Source organism: Pundamilia nyererei, unplaced genomic scaffold (assembly GCF_000239375.1).
Source record: "Pundamilia nyererei isolate P.nyererei 1_Seehausen unplaced genomic scaffold, PunNye1.0 scaffold00093, whole genome shotgun sequence".
NCBI classification, from domain to species: domain Eukaryota; kingdom Metazoa; phylum Chordata; class Actinopteri; order Cichliformes; family Cichlidae; genus Pundamilia; species Pundamilia nyererei.
In genome coordinates, this window is record NW_005187494.1 from 1,941,499 (window position 1) to 1,961,476 (window position 19,978).

General features: G+C 39.5%; 1 protein-coding gene across 1 annotated transcript in view; it reads right to left on the reverse strand.

Annotated features, from left to right (window-relative positions):
• Nucleotides 1-19,978, reverse strand: part of nudcd1 (NudC domain containing 1) — a 48,317-nt gene that overhangs the window by 18,918 nt on the left and 9,421 nt on the right. Inside the window, exons 5-7 of the mRNA XM_005739784.2 lie at nt 18,692-18,880; nt 8,640-8,847; nt 141-285 (exon numbers count right to left, since the gene is read on the reverse strand). Of these exons, the coding sequence (XP_005739841.1) occupies nt 141-285; nt 8,640-8,847; nt 18,692-18,880 (542 nt within the window). The remainder of the gene's footprint in view (nt 1-140; nt 286-8,639; nt 8,848-18,691; nt 18,881-19,978) is intronic.

Consider the following 19,978-nt stretch of genomic DNA (forward strand, 5'->3'; position numbering starts at 1 on the left):
AAAAATATACATAATAAAAATATACAGAAACTGGACAGGATGGGGCTAGTCATTTAGAATATTGGTTGTACAGATAAAAGATGTTTCTCATTATATTTAGCACTGGATTTAATCAGTGTAATGTGAAGAGAGAGCCTCACCAAGTCTTCAGAGGTAAGGTGAGTCAGTCTGTCATGAATGAGGGCGGCCTGCTCATCACTCATCACATACTCCCCTCTCTTGTCGCCCATCACCAGCTCCGGCCACATGGGCCCCTCACCACGCTTCTGCAGGGTCACCTCCAGGCTGAGGACAGAGTCGGAGAATACAAAATTACAAATCATACATGTATTACTCATTAGCAAAAGGGCTGTCGATGAAATAGCATTACATTTAAGCACATAATGTGCAAACAGGCAGCTTCAGAAAGCTCACTAAGTGATTTTCTAAATTACACAAGATGGTTTAAGCTGCAAGTTCTTCTTCCACAATTTCAGAAACTATCTGAGAGCCTGCAGAGTATTTATAGTACTTTGGATGAAAATGATGCAATCAATGAGTAAACATCCAATCAGTAGCAGCTTAATAGGCTAATTTTAATTTGAAGATGACAAAGGTCATAGAAAGGATTGGAAAGATTGAGACGGGCAGAAACAGTTTTGACATGAATCGTCTTTCTCTGAAGCAAGAAGTGTCTGAGGCTGTGCTGCAGAATACATCAAGGAGAAAAACTGGAATGTTACCAACTCCTATCCTAATATCATTAAGAAGCTGCAGTATTACTTCTCGTAAAAAGATCGTCTCTGTCCTCTCAATGGAATGACTGAAATTAAGACTAAATTTACAATAAATCAAAATAACTGCAACATCATAAAGCCTTAGTTTGAGGTGTATTTTGAGTTTTTTGAAATAATTAATCCAGGAACTCAATTAATGCAATTTAATTCATGTGGTGGGAATTTCCAGCTTTGGGTGAGTTGTCCGGCTGCTCTCATTTGCTACTTTTCTTACACGATTTCAAGATGAATATTTTAGAGATTTATTTCAAACTTTTGACAAGACTAGATAATAAAGAAAGAGAAAATGAGTGGCAGATTGATCAGCATCAATAATAAACAATAGCTGGGCCACTTCTCCAATATGTTTGACAAAGCTTTAATGTTTACTATCAAATTCAAACAAAAAGCTTGTAACTCTAGCAGCTAATGTATTAAAATCAAATGCAGCACAAATTGTTTCTGCATACTTATTTATTACTAAGAATAAAATAAACATTTCGGTTTCAATTTTGTCCATTTACACTTAAAATCTATAATAAACACCTTAATAAAGGAAATTATTATTTAAAAATCGGGCAGCATCGTGGAGCGGTGATTAGCACTGTTGCCTAACAGCAAGAAGGTCCCGAGTTCGACTTCACCACCTGGCCGGAGCCTTTCTGTATGGAGTTTGCATGTTCTCCCCATATTTGCGTTGGTTCTCTCTGGGTACTCCGGCTTCCTCCCACAGTCCAGTGACATGCACATGCGTGGGTTGAGGTTAACTGATCATTCTAAATTGCCCATAGGTGTGAATGGTTGTCGGTCTCTATGTGTTAGCCCTGTGATACCCTGCGGACGATAATAGATGGATGGCTCTTTTCAAAACTGCATTTTATATTTACTTGTGTTATCTGGGGTGGCTGTAGCTCAGGAGGTACAGCAGATCATCTACTGGTCGGAGGTTTGTGGTTCTATCCCTGGCTCCTCCAGTCTGCATGTCAAGTATCCTTGGGCAAGATACTAACCCTAATCCTAAACCCTAATCGATGATTGGGTGAATGTGGTATGTTGTATAGGGCGCTTTGAGTACTCCGGGAGAGTAGAAAAGTGCTATATAGGAATCAGTCCATTTACCATTTATCTCTGCCTAATATTGACATTTTTCTAAAGTATGAAAAATATGAAATAATAATAATAATAATGAAGGGGGCAAATGCTTTTTCACAGCACCGAGGCTCCACAGTCACTGCAAAGTACTACGTGCTTTTTTCTTTTAAGCAAATGCAGCATAATGAACTACGTTGGTGTGTAATCATGTTTCCTTGTAATGAAATTACCGCCGGTCACTGGTATAAATGGTGCACAGAGTGATTGTAAAGTTTCACATTTCACAACATGCAGCTTAACAGTGTCAAAACACAGTGATGATCATCAGTTCAATGAGCACGTCAACCAAATCATTTTCAGTCAGCAGCAACATTATGCAATGTTAATTAAATATATCAGAGACAGTGAAGTAACAGAAGCTGGCAATTAGGCTGTAAGCATGCGATATTATGACATTCACATAAGTTTAGCTGACTGATTCAAATAAATTGAATCTGTTACAGTCAGTTGTTACAGCCCACTTTGTGAGCAGCAATATTAAAGGCCGACTGACAGCAGAGTTTACAAAATAAGAGTTTTATCTAAATAAACTTTCAGTCATTTGACTACAGAGGGGTGGCGTGTGGGGAAGCTGTGATTACGGTTTCCCAGACTGGGCCTATAACCATTTATTCTCCTTCTGCAGTCTAATGGTTTTCAGTAAAATGTTTTCCTCTTGTTGCAGTTATCTCTCACTGCGTCATCATTTGGGGATGATCCCGGAGCGATATGTCACAGAGAGGCCGAATTGCTGGCACTGGGGTGCACATAAGTGGTCCGCAGGTGCGCATTCGAGGCGTGCACCAGATAAGAAGTTGCAACGTGCGTTTGCGTACATATAAAAGGTACTGTTTTTGTCCGCTAGAGTGGGATTTTGCGGCATATTCTGCACCACATCTCTGTGTGGTCATCATCTGTTTGCAGCCAGCTCACCTCCTGCAACCACTTTTCCGAGAATACGCGCTTCTTTTGCGGTTCAGAATCCTTCTGACATTTCTTTGGAGGTGGAGGAACACCAAGTAATTGCTTAAAGTAGCTTCTTTGACATCTTTAAGAGTTCTAAACAAATGTCTATCCCCCTCCAGAAAATCTTATGTACGCAAACTTGCAACTTCTTATCTGGTGCCCGTCTTTTATTTTGACAGTGAATGCGCACCTGTGGACCACCTATGTGCACCCCTGTGCTGGCATACTGCCTCCACAATGGTCTTGCTGTGCACACCACGTTATAGAAAGTCAGGAGGTGTCATACAATCTGACACTACACCAAAGCAGCCATGACATTACTTTTGGCAAATGGCCCCACGCTCAAGGACGGCAAAGGCAACATGAAACTTTGTGTTAACAAAATTATCCCAATGCACAGCCCAAAGACTTGCACTGCCTGGGTACAGCCAGCAGGGGGCTGCACATGGATATAAGCATCTCTAAAGACAAGTTTGAAGCTGTTTAGTTGAAAAGCAAGAAGACCGTCTGCTCACAGCTGATGTCACCACTGCTGCCACCTCAGCCAAGTGAAGGTTAATTTTAATCTGATAGGTTCTGCTGTGAGGCAGGCAAGGCAGAAACCAGAGACAGAAGGCAAAACATGGACGCAGAGGGAAGAGAATGGGGATGCAAAGAGGGTATAAACAACGTCCCAGTAATTTAACGCACAGACAACCAGAACATAAAGAAAACAAAAGACCAGAATCTCAACAATACAGAATACAGAACTATAATGCAAAGATAATCAAAACAAGAAAACCCATGAATGTCCGCATAACTCAAAAGTGAAGACCAACAACACTTTGCCTTCTACCAACAATACATGAAAAACCTGCAAACTAAATGCTTTCTGTATATAAGAGACCTAGGTTTCAGTAAGATATTGCTAACCATGGTCCACTTTATCATTGCTCACTCACTGAATCCAAGCGTAATATATCACGATGTACCTCATGAAGAGATCTGCCTCGGTTTTCTGAATGACATCACTCCCTCTATTCTGATTTTACTGATAAAAATAGTGAACTTTCTACAGCGTTCATCTGTGTGCACACACTGCAGCTTCTCTCTGGCCTTCAGACTCCGGTCTCATTCTTACTCTATTGTATTGCTGAATGTTATGAAATCAGTCTATATTTGGGCAACGATGAGAAGATATAAAAGAGACAAAAAAGGCAGCTTCTTAATTCACTTCAGGGCACATGGAAGAAAAATGGTGCTCAGCTGTCTGTCTATGAAGCGTATAACACACTAGTACTGAGAAAATGTTCAACCGAAACAATGGAAGAACAATTGGGGGGGTGTTTTCAGGTATTTGCATTAAATACAATAATTAAAATTCAGTCTGCAAAGAAACAAAAATACAATTTTACATTTTTTTTAAAACAGGAAACAAATAAACTGTGTATTTTGTTGTCTACCATAAAGTGTTACGGACAACAGTCAGCACTGCCGACAGAGGTGCGATTTCTGTAAGATATTCCGAGCTCAGAAGGACTTCCGGATATGAACTTCATCCCAACCTCACACACACAGAATAAAAGAAAGTGACACTGATGGTAAAATGTATCTCTGAGAGATAATCAGGCTTAGAGAATACAAAATAAAATGATAGCTTCTCACATTCACCTCCATGATTTAGTTTTGTTTTTTTCTCTGGACACAACAAAGACAGACAGACAAATGCATTCATAATCCCTGCCTCTCAGATACAAGAGCCTTTAAAGTTATCAAGGATTATCAGAAATAGACTGTGTAACGTGGTTTCACACTGAATGGAGCACTGGAGGACTTGTATTGAAGGAACAGGAAGCAAAGATGGTAATAAAAATAAAAGGTTTTATACCAGAGGATGTGACTCAACTCATATTGAGTACTGGATCAGCAGAGCCAATTTATATGAAAAGTATTCAGCACTGACTGAATCATAGTGGATGAAGTTTGTGTTTGTCAAATGATGGACGGAAGATGTTACAATACCCTTAGTCAAGTTTAAATTAGTTTAATTTAAACGGGAACGGGAATGAGGATCAGCACCTCCAAATCTGAGGCCATGGTTCTCAGCCAGAAAAGGGTGGAGTGCCCACTCCGGGTCAGGGATGAGTTCCTGCCCCAAGCGGAGGAGTTCAAGTATCTCGGGGTCTTGTTCGCAAGTGATGGGAGAAGGGAGCCGGAGATCGACAGACGGATTGGGGCTGCAGCTGCAGTAATGCGGACACTGCACGGGTCCGTCGTGGTGAAGAGGGAGCTGAGTGTAAAAGCGAAGCTCTCAATTTACCGGTCGATCTACGTCCCTACCCTCACCTATGGCCACGAGCTGTGGGTAGTGACCGAAAGAACGAGATCGCAGATACAAGCGGCGGAAATGAGCTTCCTCCGAAGGGTGGCTGGCCTCTCCCTTAGAGATAGGGTGAGAAGTTTGGCCATCCGGGAGGGGCTCAGAGTAGAGCAGCTGCTGCTCCACATCGAAAGGAGCCAGCTGAGGTGGTTCGGGAATCTGACAAGGATGCCCCCTGGGCGCCTCCTGGGTGAGGTGTTCCAGGCATGTCCCACCGGGAGGAGGCCAGACCCAGGACACGCTGGAGAGATTATATCTCTCGGCTGGCCTGGGAACGCCTTGGTGTTCCCCCGGATAAGCTGGAGGAGGTGGCTGGGGAGAGGGAGGTCTGGGCCTCTTTGCTTAGGCTGCTGCCCCCGCGACCCAGCCTCGGATAAAGCGGATGAAGATGGATGGATGGATGGGAAGTCTGATTTCTGAGAAAAGCTCCGTAAAGCCTTTTGTGGCATCAAGATAACAAATGTGATCCAGCTCGCTTGTTGAGGATGACAATTGGGAAACTAGACAACATGTGGACATCGTGTACTCCTGCACTGATAGGAGTCACTTTTCTTTTTTTTTTTTTTACTGTCAGTCATAACTCAAACAGTAACACGCGGGTGGAAGAATATTTTGCTGCAAGAGAGATGGGAAGGCTTGGCCCCAGGTCTTCACTGACCAAGAATATTTTAAGTGAGTGTCAGCGTTTCACTACTTCCTGCTTGAGTTTAGTCCTGCTTTCTGTATCCGACACTTTTGTGAAAGCTCTGCTTACAGGTCTGCATGCAGAAGTTTGTCCAATTCAAGGTGCCTCTTTCCCAGCGGCCCCAATTTATTAATAAATAAATATTCTTGAATAACTCAAAGCCAGGCTCATTACCTAGAAGCAATTTCAATTCAATTTAATTCAATTTGCCTTGAAACACATAAGCAGGAGCTACTGACCCTGAAAGCACAGCTAGCGGGGTCACCGAAGATATAATAACACTCAGTGAGTCTGCTAAACACTGTCAAAAAAATCCCACATAATGTGATTCAGTGTTGTATAAAGAAAACTGAAAATAAAGCCCAAAAAGCAACTGAAAGACAATTTTCTATGCAATACATGGATTAGATCATGTTTATGTTACATTTGTTATATATGTTATACCCCAGGATCTCAAAGTGGTGCTTTTGGGCCAATGGCAGCCCCAGAAGTGTGAGAAAGAAGAAAATTGCATTATTGTACATTTCACTCATCTATGCTGGTGTCACACTATGATACTGCAGAGCAGTTTATGACAAAGGGAGTTTTTCTCTTTGGTTTCATCTGTTCACTTGTAGCCTTCAAAGCAGACTGAACTTATGTAACACTGAAAGTTTCAGTTGGTTTCATAACATTTAACATCTTATTCTTCTTTAAAATATATATATATAAAATAGCGCAAAAATGAAACATCATACACTGAATTGAGACTTATAACCATAATAAACAAAATATATTATGTTTCCAGACATCATCATGACAAATAACTTTTCCAGTCCTGAATTTCTTTATTGTGTACTACACCAGCGGTCCCCAACTCCCAGGCCACAGACCGCTCTGGTACCAGACCGCGAGAGTTGAGGCTTGGGTGTGAAATTTATGGTTTTCAGGGTTTTTATCGTTGGGTCTTTTCCCGTGTTGTAGTTGTGTGTCTTATTTTGAAAGAAATATTTACGCGTTACCATAGCGACCAGAGAATATTAAGGGGCAGAGAGGAGGATGTTACTCTCAATGGACGCTGCTAATAAATTTACACAATTACCCAGTGAATTCATGTTCATTATTATATTTACAAAACACCACAGTTTTTGTCTTGGTCGTATCATTTTATTTTGTTGTAATTATTCGCGACACCTTAAAGGCCAATCTGTGAAAATATTGTCTCACATTAAACCGGTCCATGGCGCAAAAAAGGTTGGGGACCGCTGTGCTACACCATGCTGCTCAGTAGATTAAGTATATTCTCCACCAATAGCTAAAATCACAATATATAATATACACGCTGGGCCTGACCCTAGCATTAAAAAAATTGTCTTCTATAAAATTTTGGGAAATGTGAAATATAGCCTCAGTTCTTTGTTCTTATGAGACAGTTGTGGCACCTGGTGTGGTCTTCTGCTGTTGTAGCCCATCTGCTTCAAGGCGCAATGCGCTGTCAGTTCCTCCATGTTCTCTGCACACTTTGGTTGTAACGAGCAGTTATATGAGTTACTGTTGCTTTCCTGTCAACTTGAGGCAGACTAGCCATTTTCCTCTGACCTCTGGCATAAATAAGGCATTTTCTCCCAGAGCACTGCTGCTCACTGGCTATTTTTTTATTTTGCACACTATTCTCTGTAAACCCTGGAAATGGTCGTGCAGCAAAAACCCATCTCAGCAGTGTGTGAAATATGCAGGCAAACCCTCTGGCACCATGCCCTGCTCAAAGTCACTTAACTCACCTTTCTTCCCCACCCTGATGCTCAGTTTCAACTTCAGTAAATCGTCTTGACGATTTCTGTAAGCCTAAATGTAATGAGTGCTGTCATTTGATTGGCTGATAAGACATTTGCATTAATGAGCAGTTGAACAGGTATACCTAATAAAGTAGTTGGTAAGTATATGGTATTAGTATGCTTTAAAAGCATATACACGTGCTGAGGCGCTAACTATAAAAACCTATAATGAATCAATCCTGTTAATAATGTTTATAAATATATTGACTCTCAAGACAAAATTCACCAATGAAATGCTGCCTCTCTCTCTCTGATGTTTATATTGGCACATAAACACATTTGATTTAAACACCATTAACACGTTTAATATTAAATAAGTGGCAGGAACAATTTAAGGAATTAAATTCTTTCTTTCTAAAGCAAAAAAAATTTAATCAATCAATTTTTAAAAGCTTAATTCATTCATTCTTAATTCACCGATCCCCGGGTGGTTAGAGTTTCTGACTCAACATCCAAACTCATAACATGTTTCAGGCTTCTCAAATCCCCAGAGTGCTGCATTAATCTTGTACACATTCAATATTTCATTCATGAAGATGACGACTGTGCAGAGATTTATTGTGTGCAGGTTATATATAGTATGTGAGATATTTCTGTAATCTACTGCAGAGGTGGGAAAAAGTATTGATGCCACTATATATTGTATTACTTATCATTTTATTTTTATTAGAGCATGTAGGTATTCTAACCTTTTTCATTGCCAAGTGACACCTTCATGAGTCTGTGGCAGTTTTTAATTGAATGATGGTGAAGTGAACAGAAGTTAACTAATATGTTGTAGAGAGGCGGGGAAATGGCGAGCAGAGGAACAACGATGGAAATAGCGCCGTGTTACGGTACTGTTTTTATCCTATGATTTCAACTCCAAAACATAATGAAGAAAAATAATAATCCAACTTCATCAACACTCCACATTTCAGACTGCAAACCTTTTGTCATTTTTGATGATCCAGGCGCTGGCCTCAGGGTCTACAGATGCAAACAGCTGGCCTTCCAGCAGTGGAGGGAAACCCTGAACTCCAATGGTCATGTTGTCTGCCGTCAGCCTGAACTGCACCCCCTCTTTGGTGATACCCTCGGGCATGCGCACACACAGCGTGACGTCCTCGGTCGTCTGCTGCCAAAAGTAAATGGGATCTGAATTCAAAGGGGAAAGAAATGTGTGGTGCTGAAGTTAATGATCGTCCTGAGCCAGCTGTCTCTGAGTCATACATAAAAGATCTGATAGAGTGCAGACATTGAAGGAAATTACTTTTGAATATTCAGTCAACTGCAGATAGGAGACCATTAAAATAAATGGATCATCATAGCGCAAGTGGGGATGACCACGAATGAGCTCACAGCGAAGCTATTAAGGCAATTCGTATGCTGAATTTTAATGTATTGAATTATTAAAACCTACAAATTTCAAGTGAGATGAGTAAACCAAACAAGCATCTATTTATTTTCTAATTATTTCAACGTTTAGTTTATGCAACAACAACAAAAAACCCTTCAACTTTTGCATTATTAACAGGAAAACGAAATTATACTACAACAAAAAAGTTGTTTTGCATGTTACGTTCTGCTATGTTGGGACAAAACATCGGCCACAAACAAAAAATGTAAATGAATCAACTGGTGGATCAACAGAAAGTTTTGAACGACCATTTTTTATAATGAACTAGTGGGCTATTGATAGTTGGGCAATTTTTTAAAATAATAAATCTTTTTTAAAAACATATAGATTTTAATAATTGCTGTCCATCATTGTTTTTTGTTTAGACTGATCCACCTGTTAAGGAGGAGACAGAGTATATATGGACAGATATACATAAGTATTCTATAATCGTTTAGATTAATAAAATAGAAAAGATATAATTTGGTCTAAAATGGGTCATGCAACATGACAATGAGCTCAAGCACAACAGCAAATTCACACCATGATGGCTAAAAAACAAAAGAATGAAGCCGCTGAACTGGCTGGCGTCCATGCGACTGCTGTGGCTGAACCGTGACTCCGAAAACCTCAATGAACTGAAGCAATGTTGTAAAGAAGAGTGGACCAAAATTCCTCATCAACAAAGCTTGCAGGAACAATTACTTTAAGTTAGTAGCAGCACTAACTGACTCCCTTTAGCAGCCCTAACTACTGAATTGTGGGGCATACTCAATTTATTACAGAGCTGTCAAGAGTTTTCACATGACTGTATGCATCCCTTATTAGATTCTTTACTTATAAAAGCAGATGTTTTTGGCATTATTTTAACATCATGATCTAGCAGAAATTCAAAAGGAGACTCTTTAAATAACAAGTCATAATTAACAAGACAGAATCAGTTGCACAGAAGTCCACACTCCTGTGTTACAGTTCAATTTTGCCAAACATCTACCCTATTACCCCTAAAATTACAAAGTAAGAGTATAAACCAGTATGTGGCTTTGGAGAATCAACACAGAAAACGTAGTTTTCTGTCCTCTGTATGTGTAGTGTTTTAACAGAACAGCTACCCTCAACAGCCTCAGAGTGATTTTATATAAACGGATCACATGAAGGAAAGAATTTTACCATATTTATCATAAATGATGGAGGAAGAACTAAATTACAGCGACATTCCTGCGACTGTCATCCGTAAAACAGGCCTCATATTTATCTCTTTGCAGTGTAATCTTTGGCCTGCTTCTTTTGCTCCTCCTCCCTTGCAGATTCCACAAAACCACATCTGGTGGTCCAGTGGCCTGGTTTCCTCACCGTATCTCTTATCCATCTCCATCTTCTTATCTCTTCTTCTACAGATAGTTGCTTCACTTTTCCCCCCTAGTCTTAACTGAAGATGTTGTTATGCCAGTAGATCTTTAACCTCCTAAGACCCAAACTCTTCCATGGCATGCATTTTTAATTTCTCTTTGCTATTTGGGTTGTTTGGAACCTGATGAATGTAAAAACAAAGAATTATGTTGTGTTTTTTTACCTGAATTTTCTTTCTGAGAAAAATAAGAACAAGTGGATATCAGGCCCTTATAGAGCAAAATTTAGTATTTTGGTCTAGACAACCCAAAATGTGATGTCCACATATGTGGACCCAGGTCCTAGGAGGTTAAAATTTTCCTTAGGCAGCTGTTGATAAAGGTACGTATCTTATCTTTACATACCCTCCAAGATTTTGCACTGTAGAGAAACACTGATTCCACAGTGGAATTATTGAGTTCCAGATGTTCTCCAGCTGTAAGAATGCAGCTCTTGGTTTGCCCATTCTCACTTTTACATCCGTGTCTGTTCCTCCCTGCTTGTAACCAAAGGAACCGACTTTTTCAAGCCTGGATTCTACGAGGGTTACTCCTTCTAGGTTGGAAGCATTTGTTTTCCAGTGACAATGAAATGCAATAAAGTAATTCACTTAAATTTAGTGCAACGTTCACTTGCCAAGCTAGCAGCTTTGATATGGTTTCAAGCCAGATGCTGACTCGTGATTTCTTTAATGCCTCAGTATTGCTATGCTAATACAAGCTTTTATCAATGAAACGCTGCTCTTACTCGAATGAAAGAGCCTGCCACATAAATCAAATGATTATCCATTAGCACTAATAGCGTATTTTAATACAGATCCAGATTTATTTTTCAATTTCAATTAGAGTATTTACGCGACAAGTAAAAGGAGTCAATTATAATTAGAGCGTTATGTACATTATGGTAATATGAGGAAGCTGAGGCACCGAACTGCTTTCTTTGAAGGCTTTTTTCACAAACATGACGACCACGTTTCCGCTCCAGCCTGTTCTCACCATTCCCCACGAGCCAACTTTCTGCTGCCTCTGACTCAGCACACATCAAATCTTCCCTTTCCTTCAGCTATGACGACGCCTGTGCTGTGTGGTATGCTATAATGAAACATAACACGAGTCGTCACGGGGAGCGTAACCAGCATCGGCAGTAATGTTCAGAACAGATGTACTCTGAATAAAGTGTAAGTCATAAAGAGGCAATGTTTGTTAAAAGCCTAGTTGTAGAATAGATGAACAGCAGGCATCATGTTGTTCTTTAGATTCTCCTCTAAAAGTTCACAGATGCTTGATAAAATGACTTTGGCTTCCGAGAACATAATCATAAATGGCACAAACAATCCCGTCATAAATCTGTTTGCAGCCTTGTGCTTGAATGCCGTTTTCAAGACTTTATTTCTAAAATAAAAGTCCCTTTGAGTCCTTTTCATCTGTTGCTGATCCAACAGGAGATTTACGCAATATTTTCTTTCAGGCTGCAGCTTTTATCCTGTTTTGTCTGTTACCTCAGGTGAAAGGTTTCCACTTTTCTGTAATGCAGCTGCCAGGTATTTAAAAAGCAGCAAAGTACAGCAACCTGATCACTCACACAGCCAACCTCATTTCACTTACTGAGAAAACTAAGAAATTACCCACATCCAATTAAATTTTGTGGCTATTACCAAATTAGTTTGGCAAAATATGAATAAAAGTGAGAAAACTAAAGGAAATACTGCTTCTAGTCAAACTGATCATTGTTTATCGCAGGTATTTTTAGAGCGCTTCTTAAAACAGCACCTCAAAAGTCTTTACTGAAACCACATGCTCTGCAAAAGACGAGGAAAGAAACATAAGTCTATAAAGGCAGGTTCTTAAAAATATTTTTTAAAATACGGGACAGGCAAAGCTGACCTGACGGTAATGGGCATTAGAGTTACTGAGCACAGGAGCTAAAACAGTAAAAGCCCTCTAGTACTGAACCTGGATGGTGGGACATTTAAGAGCAGCTGAGTGGTCCTGGTTCAGAAATATAAGAAGGTTTGATGCTTTAAAATACTTTCAGTGTGCTCAGGAAAATGTTTGAATTCTGAAAGTACAGGCGGCCTCGACAGGTCAAATAAAATCAGAGTAACCGGATTACTTTTTGGGGGAAGTAATCGTAATTAGTTACTGATTACTTTTTTCAAGTAACTTGACCAACACTGCTCTCACTTCCTCCTTACTCATGCTCTGCCCTTCTGAATCCCTAACAGTCCTCTATCTGTGCTCTTCTATCTCTCTCATCATTTCATGCAGATCATTTTGTTTCCAACCAAATTATTTTATTTTATTATTTTATCTTCACTTTCTTTCCTGCATCTATTTTATCTCCACTCGATGTGGGCGAGAAATAATGCAGTTTTTAATCCACTAAATTTGCAGCTACACTTGCTAGTTACATTTAATATTAAAGACTTCACTTGAAAAACATACAACACTCTTAATAATTCTGAGTTGAGCTTACAAACAAGCATAGTGTACTTGGTGTCTCTCGCCACGTTTCAAATGAATTGTTGGGAGTTTCATTCATTACTGACCTCATTCAACCATGTAATTAATCTGTTTGACTGACTGGAAAAAATTAAATGATCCGATATTTACACAAAAGTAAAGATTAAAGTACAAAGAAATGAATGAAAATATATGAAGTAGAACATAATTTTTTCATCTTTTTTCATCTCTCCTTTCCAGTAAACTGACTCCTTGGCACCTGACATCTAGCTACCACAAACAAATGCTTCAGAGAGTTAGTTTTAACGATGTCATACTGTTATATTTTCCCTAGTACTGTTAATAATAAAAAATTTGAAGCCTCACACTTTTGCCTGTATAGTGTTTGTATTTAATTTTTTCTTGGTGCTTAAACACCTGTTCTAACTTTAGACTTTTATAAACTTAAACAGAAGATAAAAAATTGCTTTTGCTTCAAAATGAGCACAATTTCAAGTGGGGGACCATCTCTAATAATGAGGGTTGGGTACACACCCACGACCAGAAGTTTTCATTTGAAGCCTGCTTTTTAAGCCTGAAGTTGAGAACTAAGTCCAGGGTTATGTGAGTCATTTACAGTGATGTACACAGTGAATCTATCCCCCACAATGAGACTGTCAATGCAGAGCTGTCTATAATGGCTGGTGGAGTTCAATCAGATCCACAAAATATCAACAAATTTGCCTCCAAGACATTTTACCTAATTTCCAAAACTGAAAAGCAAGTTAAAGAATCATTAGTTTGACAAGCTGAAGGAGATCCAGTCTGCATCAGGGACAGAACAAGACTTCCAGGCAGCGATCTAAAAGTCCAGAGGTGCACTGGAAGAAGATCTTGAAGGTGAGAGTGAGGTTTTCGACTATTCCCTTTAACCCCACTTTGTCCTTAATTTAATTACGATTAGAACCGCATGATTTTTCTCAAGCTGCAGTTTCTAAAACATGAGGTGTAAGTGTTTTATTATCATAACAATTAAATTAAAACACTCACACCTGTAAGCAACTCTTAGAACTACCAAATAACAATAAACATGTTTAAATGAAACAAAAAAGCAAGATTAGCATGAGCGAAATCATGTAATTGATGCGCAAACATCTCTGTACCAACCTTCTCATCTATAACAGCCATCATAAACAACATACGCTGATTATTGCCAAAGCCTGAGCAATTAAATTGTTCCAACTATGCAGCATCAAACCAACAGACCTGCTCCATATTTGGCGTAGATGTGAGAAACTATGAGTTGTTCATTATCACCTTTTGTTGTCAACAAAGAAACTAACAAGGCAGGAGGAGGGTTGCCAAATCTTCCATTTCATTTTCCCCAATCTTCTTTGCTCAGTGTTGATCTTTTTTGTTTATCTGTGTTGGAACTCAGTCAGCTGAAGTTTAAAATAATCCAGTTTTGTGCGCCTATGCATCACTATAAATGACTGAACTCAAGGTTTTTGGTGTCCTTGTATCGGAATAATCGTTTCCTCCCACTTGTTTGAACATATTCTCTGTCATCTATATACTTTTTCTATACCCACATCTCGTCTCCTTAACACAGCACCAAGTCACTTCTATCTTTTCTGCTCCCTCTCTCGTCACTTACAAGCCTCTTTGAACATGTCTCCTCTCTTGACATCTAATCCATTACCTTTTCTTCGAAAGGAGAAAGTAAGAGTGCTGATAAAAGGATTGCCTGAAAAGCTGCCATTACTCTGCTTCGGCACCATCAACATGCACTTTGCCCTCTCTGGGTCATGTTGTGGGTTTTTTTAATATATCTTTTGAAGGAGAAGGTAGCTGTTTGTCTGCTTGTTTAGAGGCTGTGAGTATAACAGAGTTTAAAAACAAGAAAAGGGCCAAGATGGATACGAATGTTTAGTTCAATGTTTTTTTGCTGTAAAGTGGATCGATTATGAGCTTCCTTATTTTCTGTCTATATATGATGGATTCTCATACAAAAGATGGTCAAAATTTCAAATAATGTGCACAAATAAGCCCTGTAAATACTTAGTTTCAAAGTTTTCTCTATTCTTGACTCTGTATGATGTCATATTGAAGGGATCAAATGTTAGGCTGACTTTATCCATCATCGTAAAGTCCAGGCTCACCTCCATATCGGCCTGTGTGACATCAGACGTTACATATTCAATAATCTCACTGCTCTCCTTGAACCTGTCTTTGTCTCTCTCCCCATTTCTCACCTGTACGACCGTTATCCTCTGTCTTTCTAAAGACACAGATACGTTTACGTAGCCTACTGTTCTTCTTGAAACCAGCCCGAGTTTTCCATGACATTCCAGCAAATGTTAGAGGGCTTTCAAATCGATACGGGAAATGTTCCTACTTTTCATGACCTTTCAAGCTTTTCTAATAACATTAAAAGAACATTTCGCTGCCTTTTCATCTTTACTTGTTTAATTTACACTTTCGCTGAAAGGCAGAGAGCAGCATGTTCCTGAGCCAATGTCGAGAATCAATCAAAACACTTTAAATATCAATGACACCTTTAACCACTCGACTTGTCTTAATTGGCTCCCTCACATGAAATATAAAAAAAGAAAATATTTTAGTGATGATTGAATTTAAGCCACATTATGCAAAATGCAGAAATTCCACAGTCACGGACACTTTATTAGGTACACCTTGGCTTGGACCCTGTTTTCCCTTCTGAACTCTTTTAATTTGTGATGGCACAGATTCAACAAGGTACTGGAAAGATTCCTCAGAGATTTGGAGCCACACTGACATGATAGCGTCATAAAGTTACTTCAGATCTGGCTGCGCATCCATGATGTGATCCTCATGTCCCATCACATCTCAAAGGTGCTTGTACTGGATTGAGATCTGGTGACTGTGGACGCTATTCGAGTACATCAAATTCATTGTCAAGAAACCAGTTTGAGCTGAATTGAGCACTGATATGAGGCAAAAATCACGACTCCAATGTTACTTTAGTAACCAGGATTAAAAATAAAATGCTGCACTGCCCCTTTAATCAATTAGAAATAACTAACAGGTAATTTTTATAATAATTTAAAAGTGAGTGGATTCTGTACACCAAATAACTTTTTTCCACTGTCTAAAATGTGAGAACATGCAGCCCCTGAGTCAGAGTTAAAGAGTCTCTAACTGTGGAGCATTGTGCAGACAGGGTTTATTTTCGGCATTATTAATTAAGTCATTCCATTACTTAACTATCTAATAAAATTATTCATGACTAGTATGCTGCAGGCCTACAGCAAGTCATCCAAAAAAGGGAAAAAAAAAATCCCTCTCACTGCTGAATTAACTGAACATTTTAGTCAAAGCTCGTCAGCGAGACTGAGAGAATATGCTGAAGGCGTCTCACAGGTCCTGTGCAACAGGAATAAATGGCCTGGAAACACATCTGTGTACACAGACACAGATCACCTGACCTGACAGAGACCTCAGTCTGATTGGGAATATTCTGTCGCCCGCTCAGACGTTTCTATGGCGACAAGTGAACGAGTCGGTATGCGCATTCAACCAGCAGCTCGGAAAGGTAATGAGCGAAAGGAGTCGACGTGACAAGCAAAAGCAACCGCGTAATGAATCTTAACCAGAAACAGTCCAATTACAGAAAAGGTGGGAGGGGTGGCAGTCGCACGTCTCATGGTGGAAGGCGGGAATGCCACTCGGATCTTTTATTTCACTTTCTGTCACCGTTTTAACAGATTCGCAGACAGCTTGACTTTCAGGTCAGTTTCAGACAGAATTTTTGAGACAAAAAATAATCATAATAAAAATACATGACTATAAATAGGATAAATGACAAGCCGTGTCACATTATTTTTAAGTGTTTTCTCACAGTCTCAAGCCTGAGCAGCACCGAGTCAAAGATTCTGATGAGGACAACGTGACTTTTCCTATATTAGGTCTGCACTCTGCACAAACTGTTGACAGAGATCACCAGGGTCAGAAATGAGCGGCGGCACTGTGGTAAGGACAGAAAAAAACTGAAACAGGACTTCTGTTCCTTGCCAAGAGTTAAAATTACATGCACTTCTAAAGCATTGTATATACAACAGCTCAACACAGGTATGCACTATTACTGCTGATTTGGGTTTCTTGCATCTCAACACTCCTTGAAGAAGATGAACTTGTTTTTATTAATTAGGATTTATTTTGGAAAGTTAACTTCATGAGATAAAGTTTGTATTTTTCTTATTCTGACAGTTCAAATGCAAACACTAAAAAACTAAAAAGGAGCATTATACTTAGCTTTATTAGATACACATAGCTATAAGAATGCAGTCTAAAGCAGAAACCTCTGAGGAATAAAAAAGATGAATATGAAATGAAGCCAATACGGCAGTCAGGAGCCAACTACTGCAGTATTGAATTACAGTTCTTTGAATGGCCAATTAAGCTGGCTGCAAATGTAAGTCCATTCTGATCAGCTCTCAGGCCGTGGTGAGTCTTATCGGCAATAATGACGAATCAGCGTACAGAGACGAGGTACAACAGCGAACGGACTGCTGAACAAAACAGAAGAGACGATTGTTGACTTTAGAAGATCAGGGGTATCCACTCTCTGCCAGAAATATTGTAAAGACCACAAAATTCCGCAGTGTTCACCTGTCAAAAACACCAGCTTAATAGCCAAGAAGGACCAAGAGCGTCTCTCCTGCAAAGGCTGAGCGAAGTCCATCTCCTGCGCCCCCAGGCCTGTCGAGAGGTTCCTGAGCAGCTGCATCACTAGTATGGAAACTGCACAGCAACAGATCTCAAAGCACCCTGCAGTGCACAGTGAGAACAGCTGAGAAGATCATCTGAGGCTCTCTTCCCTTCATCACACACGTTTATTTTTCCACACAAACTGCATTTGAAAAACCCACCAGCATTGTGGATGACCCCACGTACCCCTCACACAAACTTTTACCCTCCTGCTATGTGGCAAGAGGTACCAAAATATTCAGGCCCTCACTGCCAGACTGTGTAACGGTTTGTTCCCTCAAGTCATCAGACAGCTCAATACTCAGGAAATAGACTGGCAACAAAACTGCACAGACACACACACACACATAGACTCCACTAAGTATTTGTACTCTGTATTATATTTTAATTATATATTGGTATTTTTAATATTCTGTGTAGCCTTATATATCGCACCGTGTGCTCCTGGAGGAATGTTTTTTAATTTCAAGATGTACTGTATTATCTGTATGTTACCTATATAATAAACCTCGATTGGATTCTTTTTCCACAGGCCGTCGCTCTGATGAACACTTATATCACTCATATATTGCCTTTACTAAAACATCCACTATACCTGCTGCTAAACTAAAGCTGCTGTATATAGTCTTTGTTCCCCTGTATGTACTGTATATGTGGTATCCATCCATATTTATTAGTCTGTTGTGTTAAGTACATTGAAAACAAAGGAGAAAAAAGGGCCTAATTCCTTGTGTGTGTACGCATACTTGCAACAAAGATGATTATTGCTATGATATTGTTGAAATGACAGTCAAAGCTACTTTACTTGATTTTAACCCTTGTGCTGTCCTGGGGTCATTTTTGCCAGGATGTAGGGCAACAGGTGTATGGAAATCCCGAGGACATTACAGGGGTTAAATAAGCACCCTTAGAGCCTGAAACAAAGGCTGCTACTTGTGCATTTAATGTTATAACAGCAGGCGCTGAGTAACATTACTCAAGCTGCTCGCTGGCAGACTTCCCAGCGGCACCTTTTACCCACCTGTCTTCTCCACCTCCATGGGCTCTGGCTCGGGCTGTTCCACAGGTCTACCATCCACATGTGTAAAAACGAATGGCTTCTCTGATGCCAGCATCAGTCCCTTCCCTTTGGGCTCCAACGCTGCATAGTGAGGCACCGACTTCCCCCTGAGGACCCTCCTCTTCTTCACCTCATACTTTTTCTCCTGACCTGCGTGTGGAAATCAAAGGACACAGTGATCCCTGTGTAAAGTAATCTTTTCTAAACTCAGACGGAGACCAGGAGGAGTAGAAAAACATCTCATGTCAAGAAGCACTGCATGTACAGAACTCCCAGCAGTCATTACAGAGCGTGCTCAAGCCACTTATATTAGAGGGGATTGTTTACTTCTGTAGGTATTTTGTGCAAGGTATTAGCTTTTCAAAAGATAAAGAATGTGCCTGCAACCTGATAGTCAAGCAAAGCAACTGTATCATGGTTCCTTTCCCTATTGGTGGTTTGTTTTAATGGATAATGATGTCATCTTAAGGATAATGCATTTTTTTTTCCATTTACTCAGTAACTGCATCTTGGTGCGAGGATACAAGGATGTGTTGAAACTTTTAAGTGTAAGCTTTATGATCAGTCTGAAAGTTTATACTTATATTTTTTAAGTTAAAAGTTCATTTCAAATGTAGCGTTTATACTATATCATCTCAAAATTACCAGTTTGAATGACTAAATTGAAATCTCTCTTTCATGGACAACTGACTGAGCTTCAGATTCAAAAAGCTGGAACCTGCAGCTGTTTATCTGCAGAATATAAAAAGGAGACCTTGTGACAAGAAGGCAGTCCATTTGCTAAGCCAACAGGAAAAATAAATCTGTGTGAAAAGTGAAAAAGCAGCTCCTAGCTATTCTACATTAACATCATCCGCCACGCTGCCCTTCAGTAAGACCTTTCTACTGCTCCAGTGATTCTACTGGGCAGCTTCCAGGCTTGGGTTTGTAGTGTGAGCAGCACAGATTATCACTCAGTGAAGAAATCATGAATAACTAATAAATGAAAAACATATACTCACTTTAATATTTTAATATTTACATCTGGTGGCATTTTTATTAATATATGCATATATATGTTAATAAAGTAACTGTCATAGTGAGAAGGCTTTATCAGTATTACCTCTTGATTTTAATTCATGAATCTTTTACATTTCTACAAAATAAACAATTTTTTTAAACTATGCATTTAGCGCTATTATATTTTAGCATAAAATTAGTTTAAGATGAGAGGGGAAATGCTAAAACATCAAAAATGAGGTATCAATA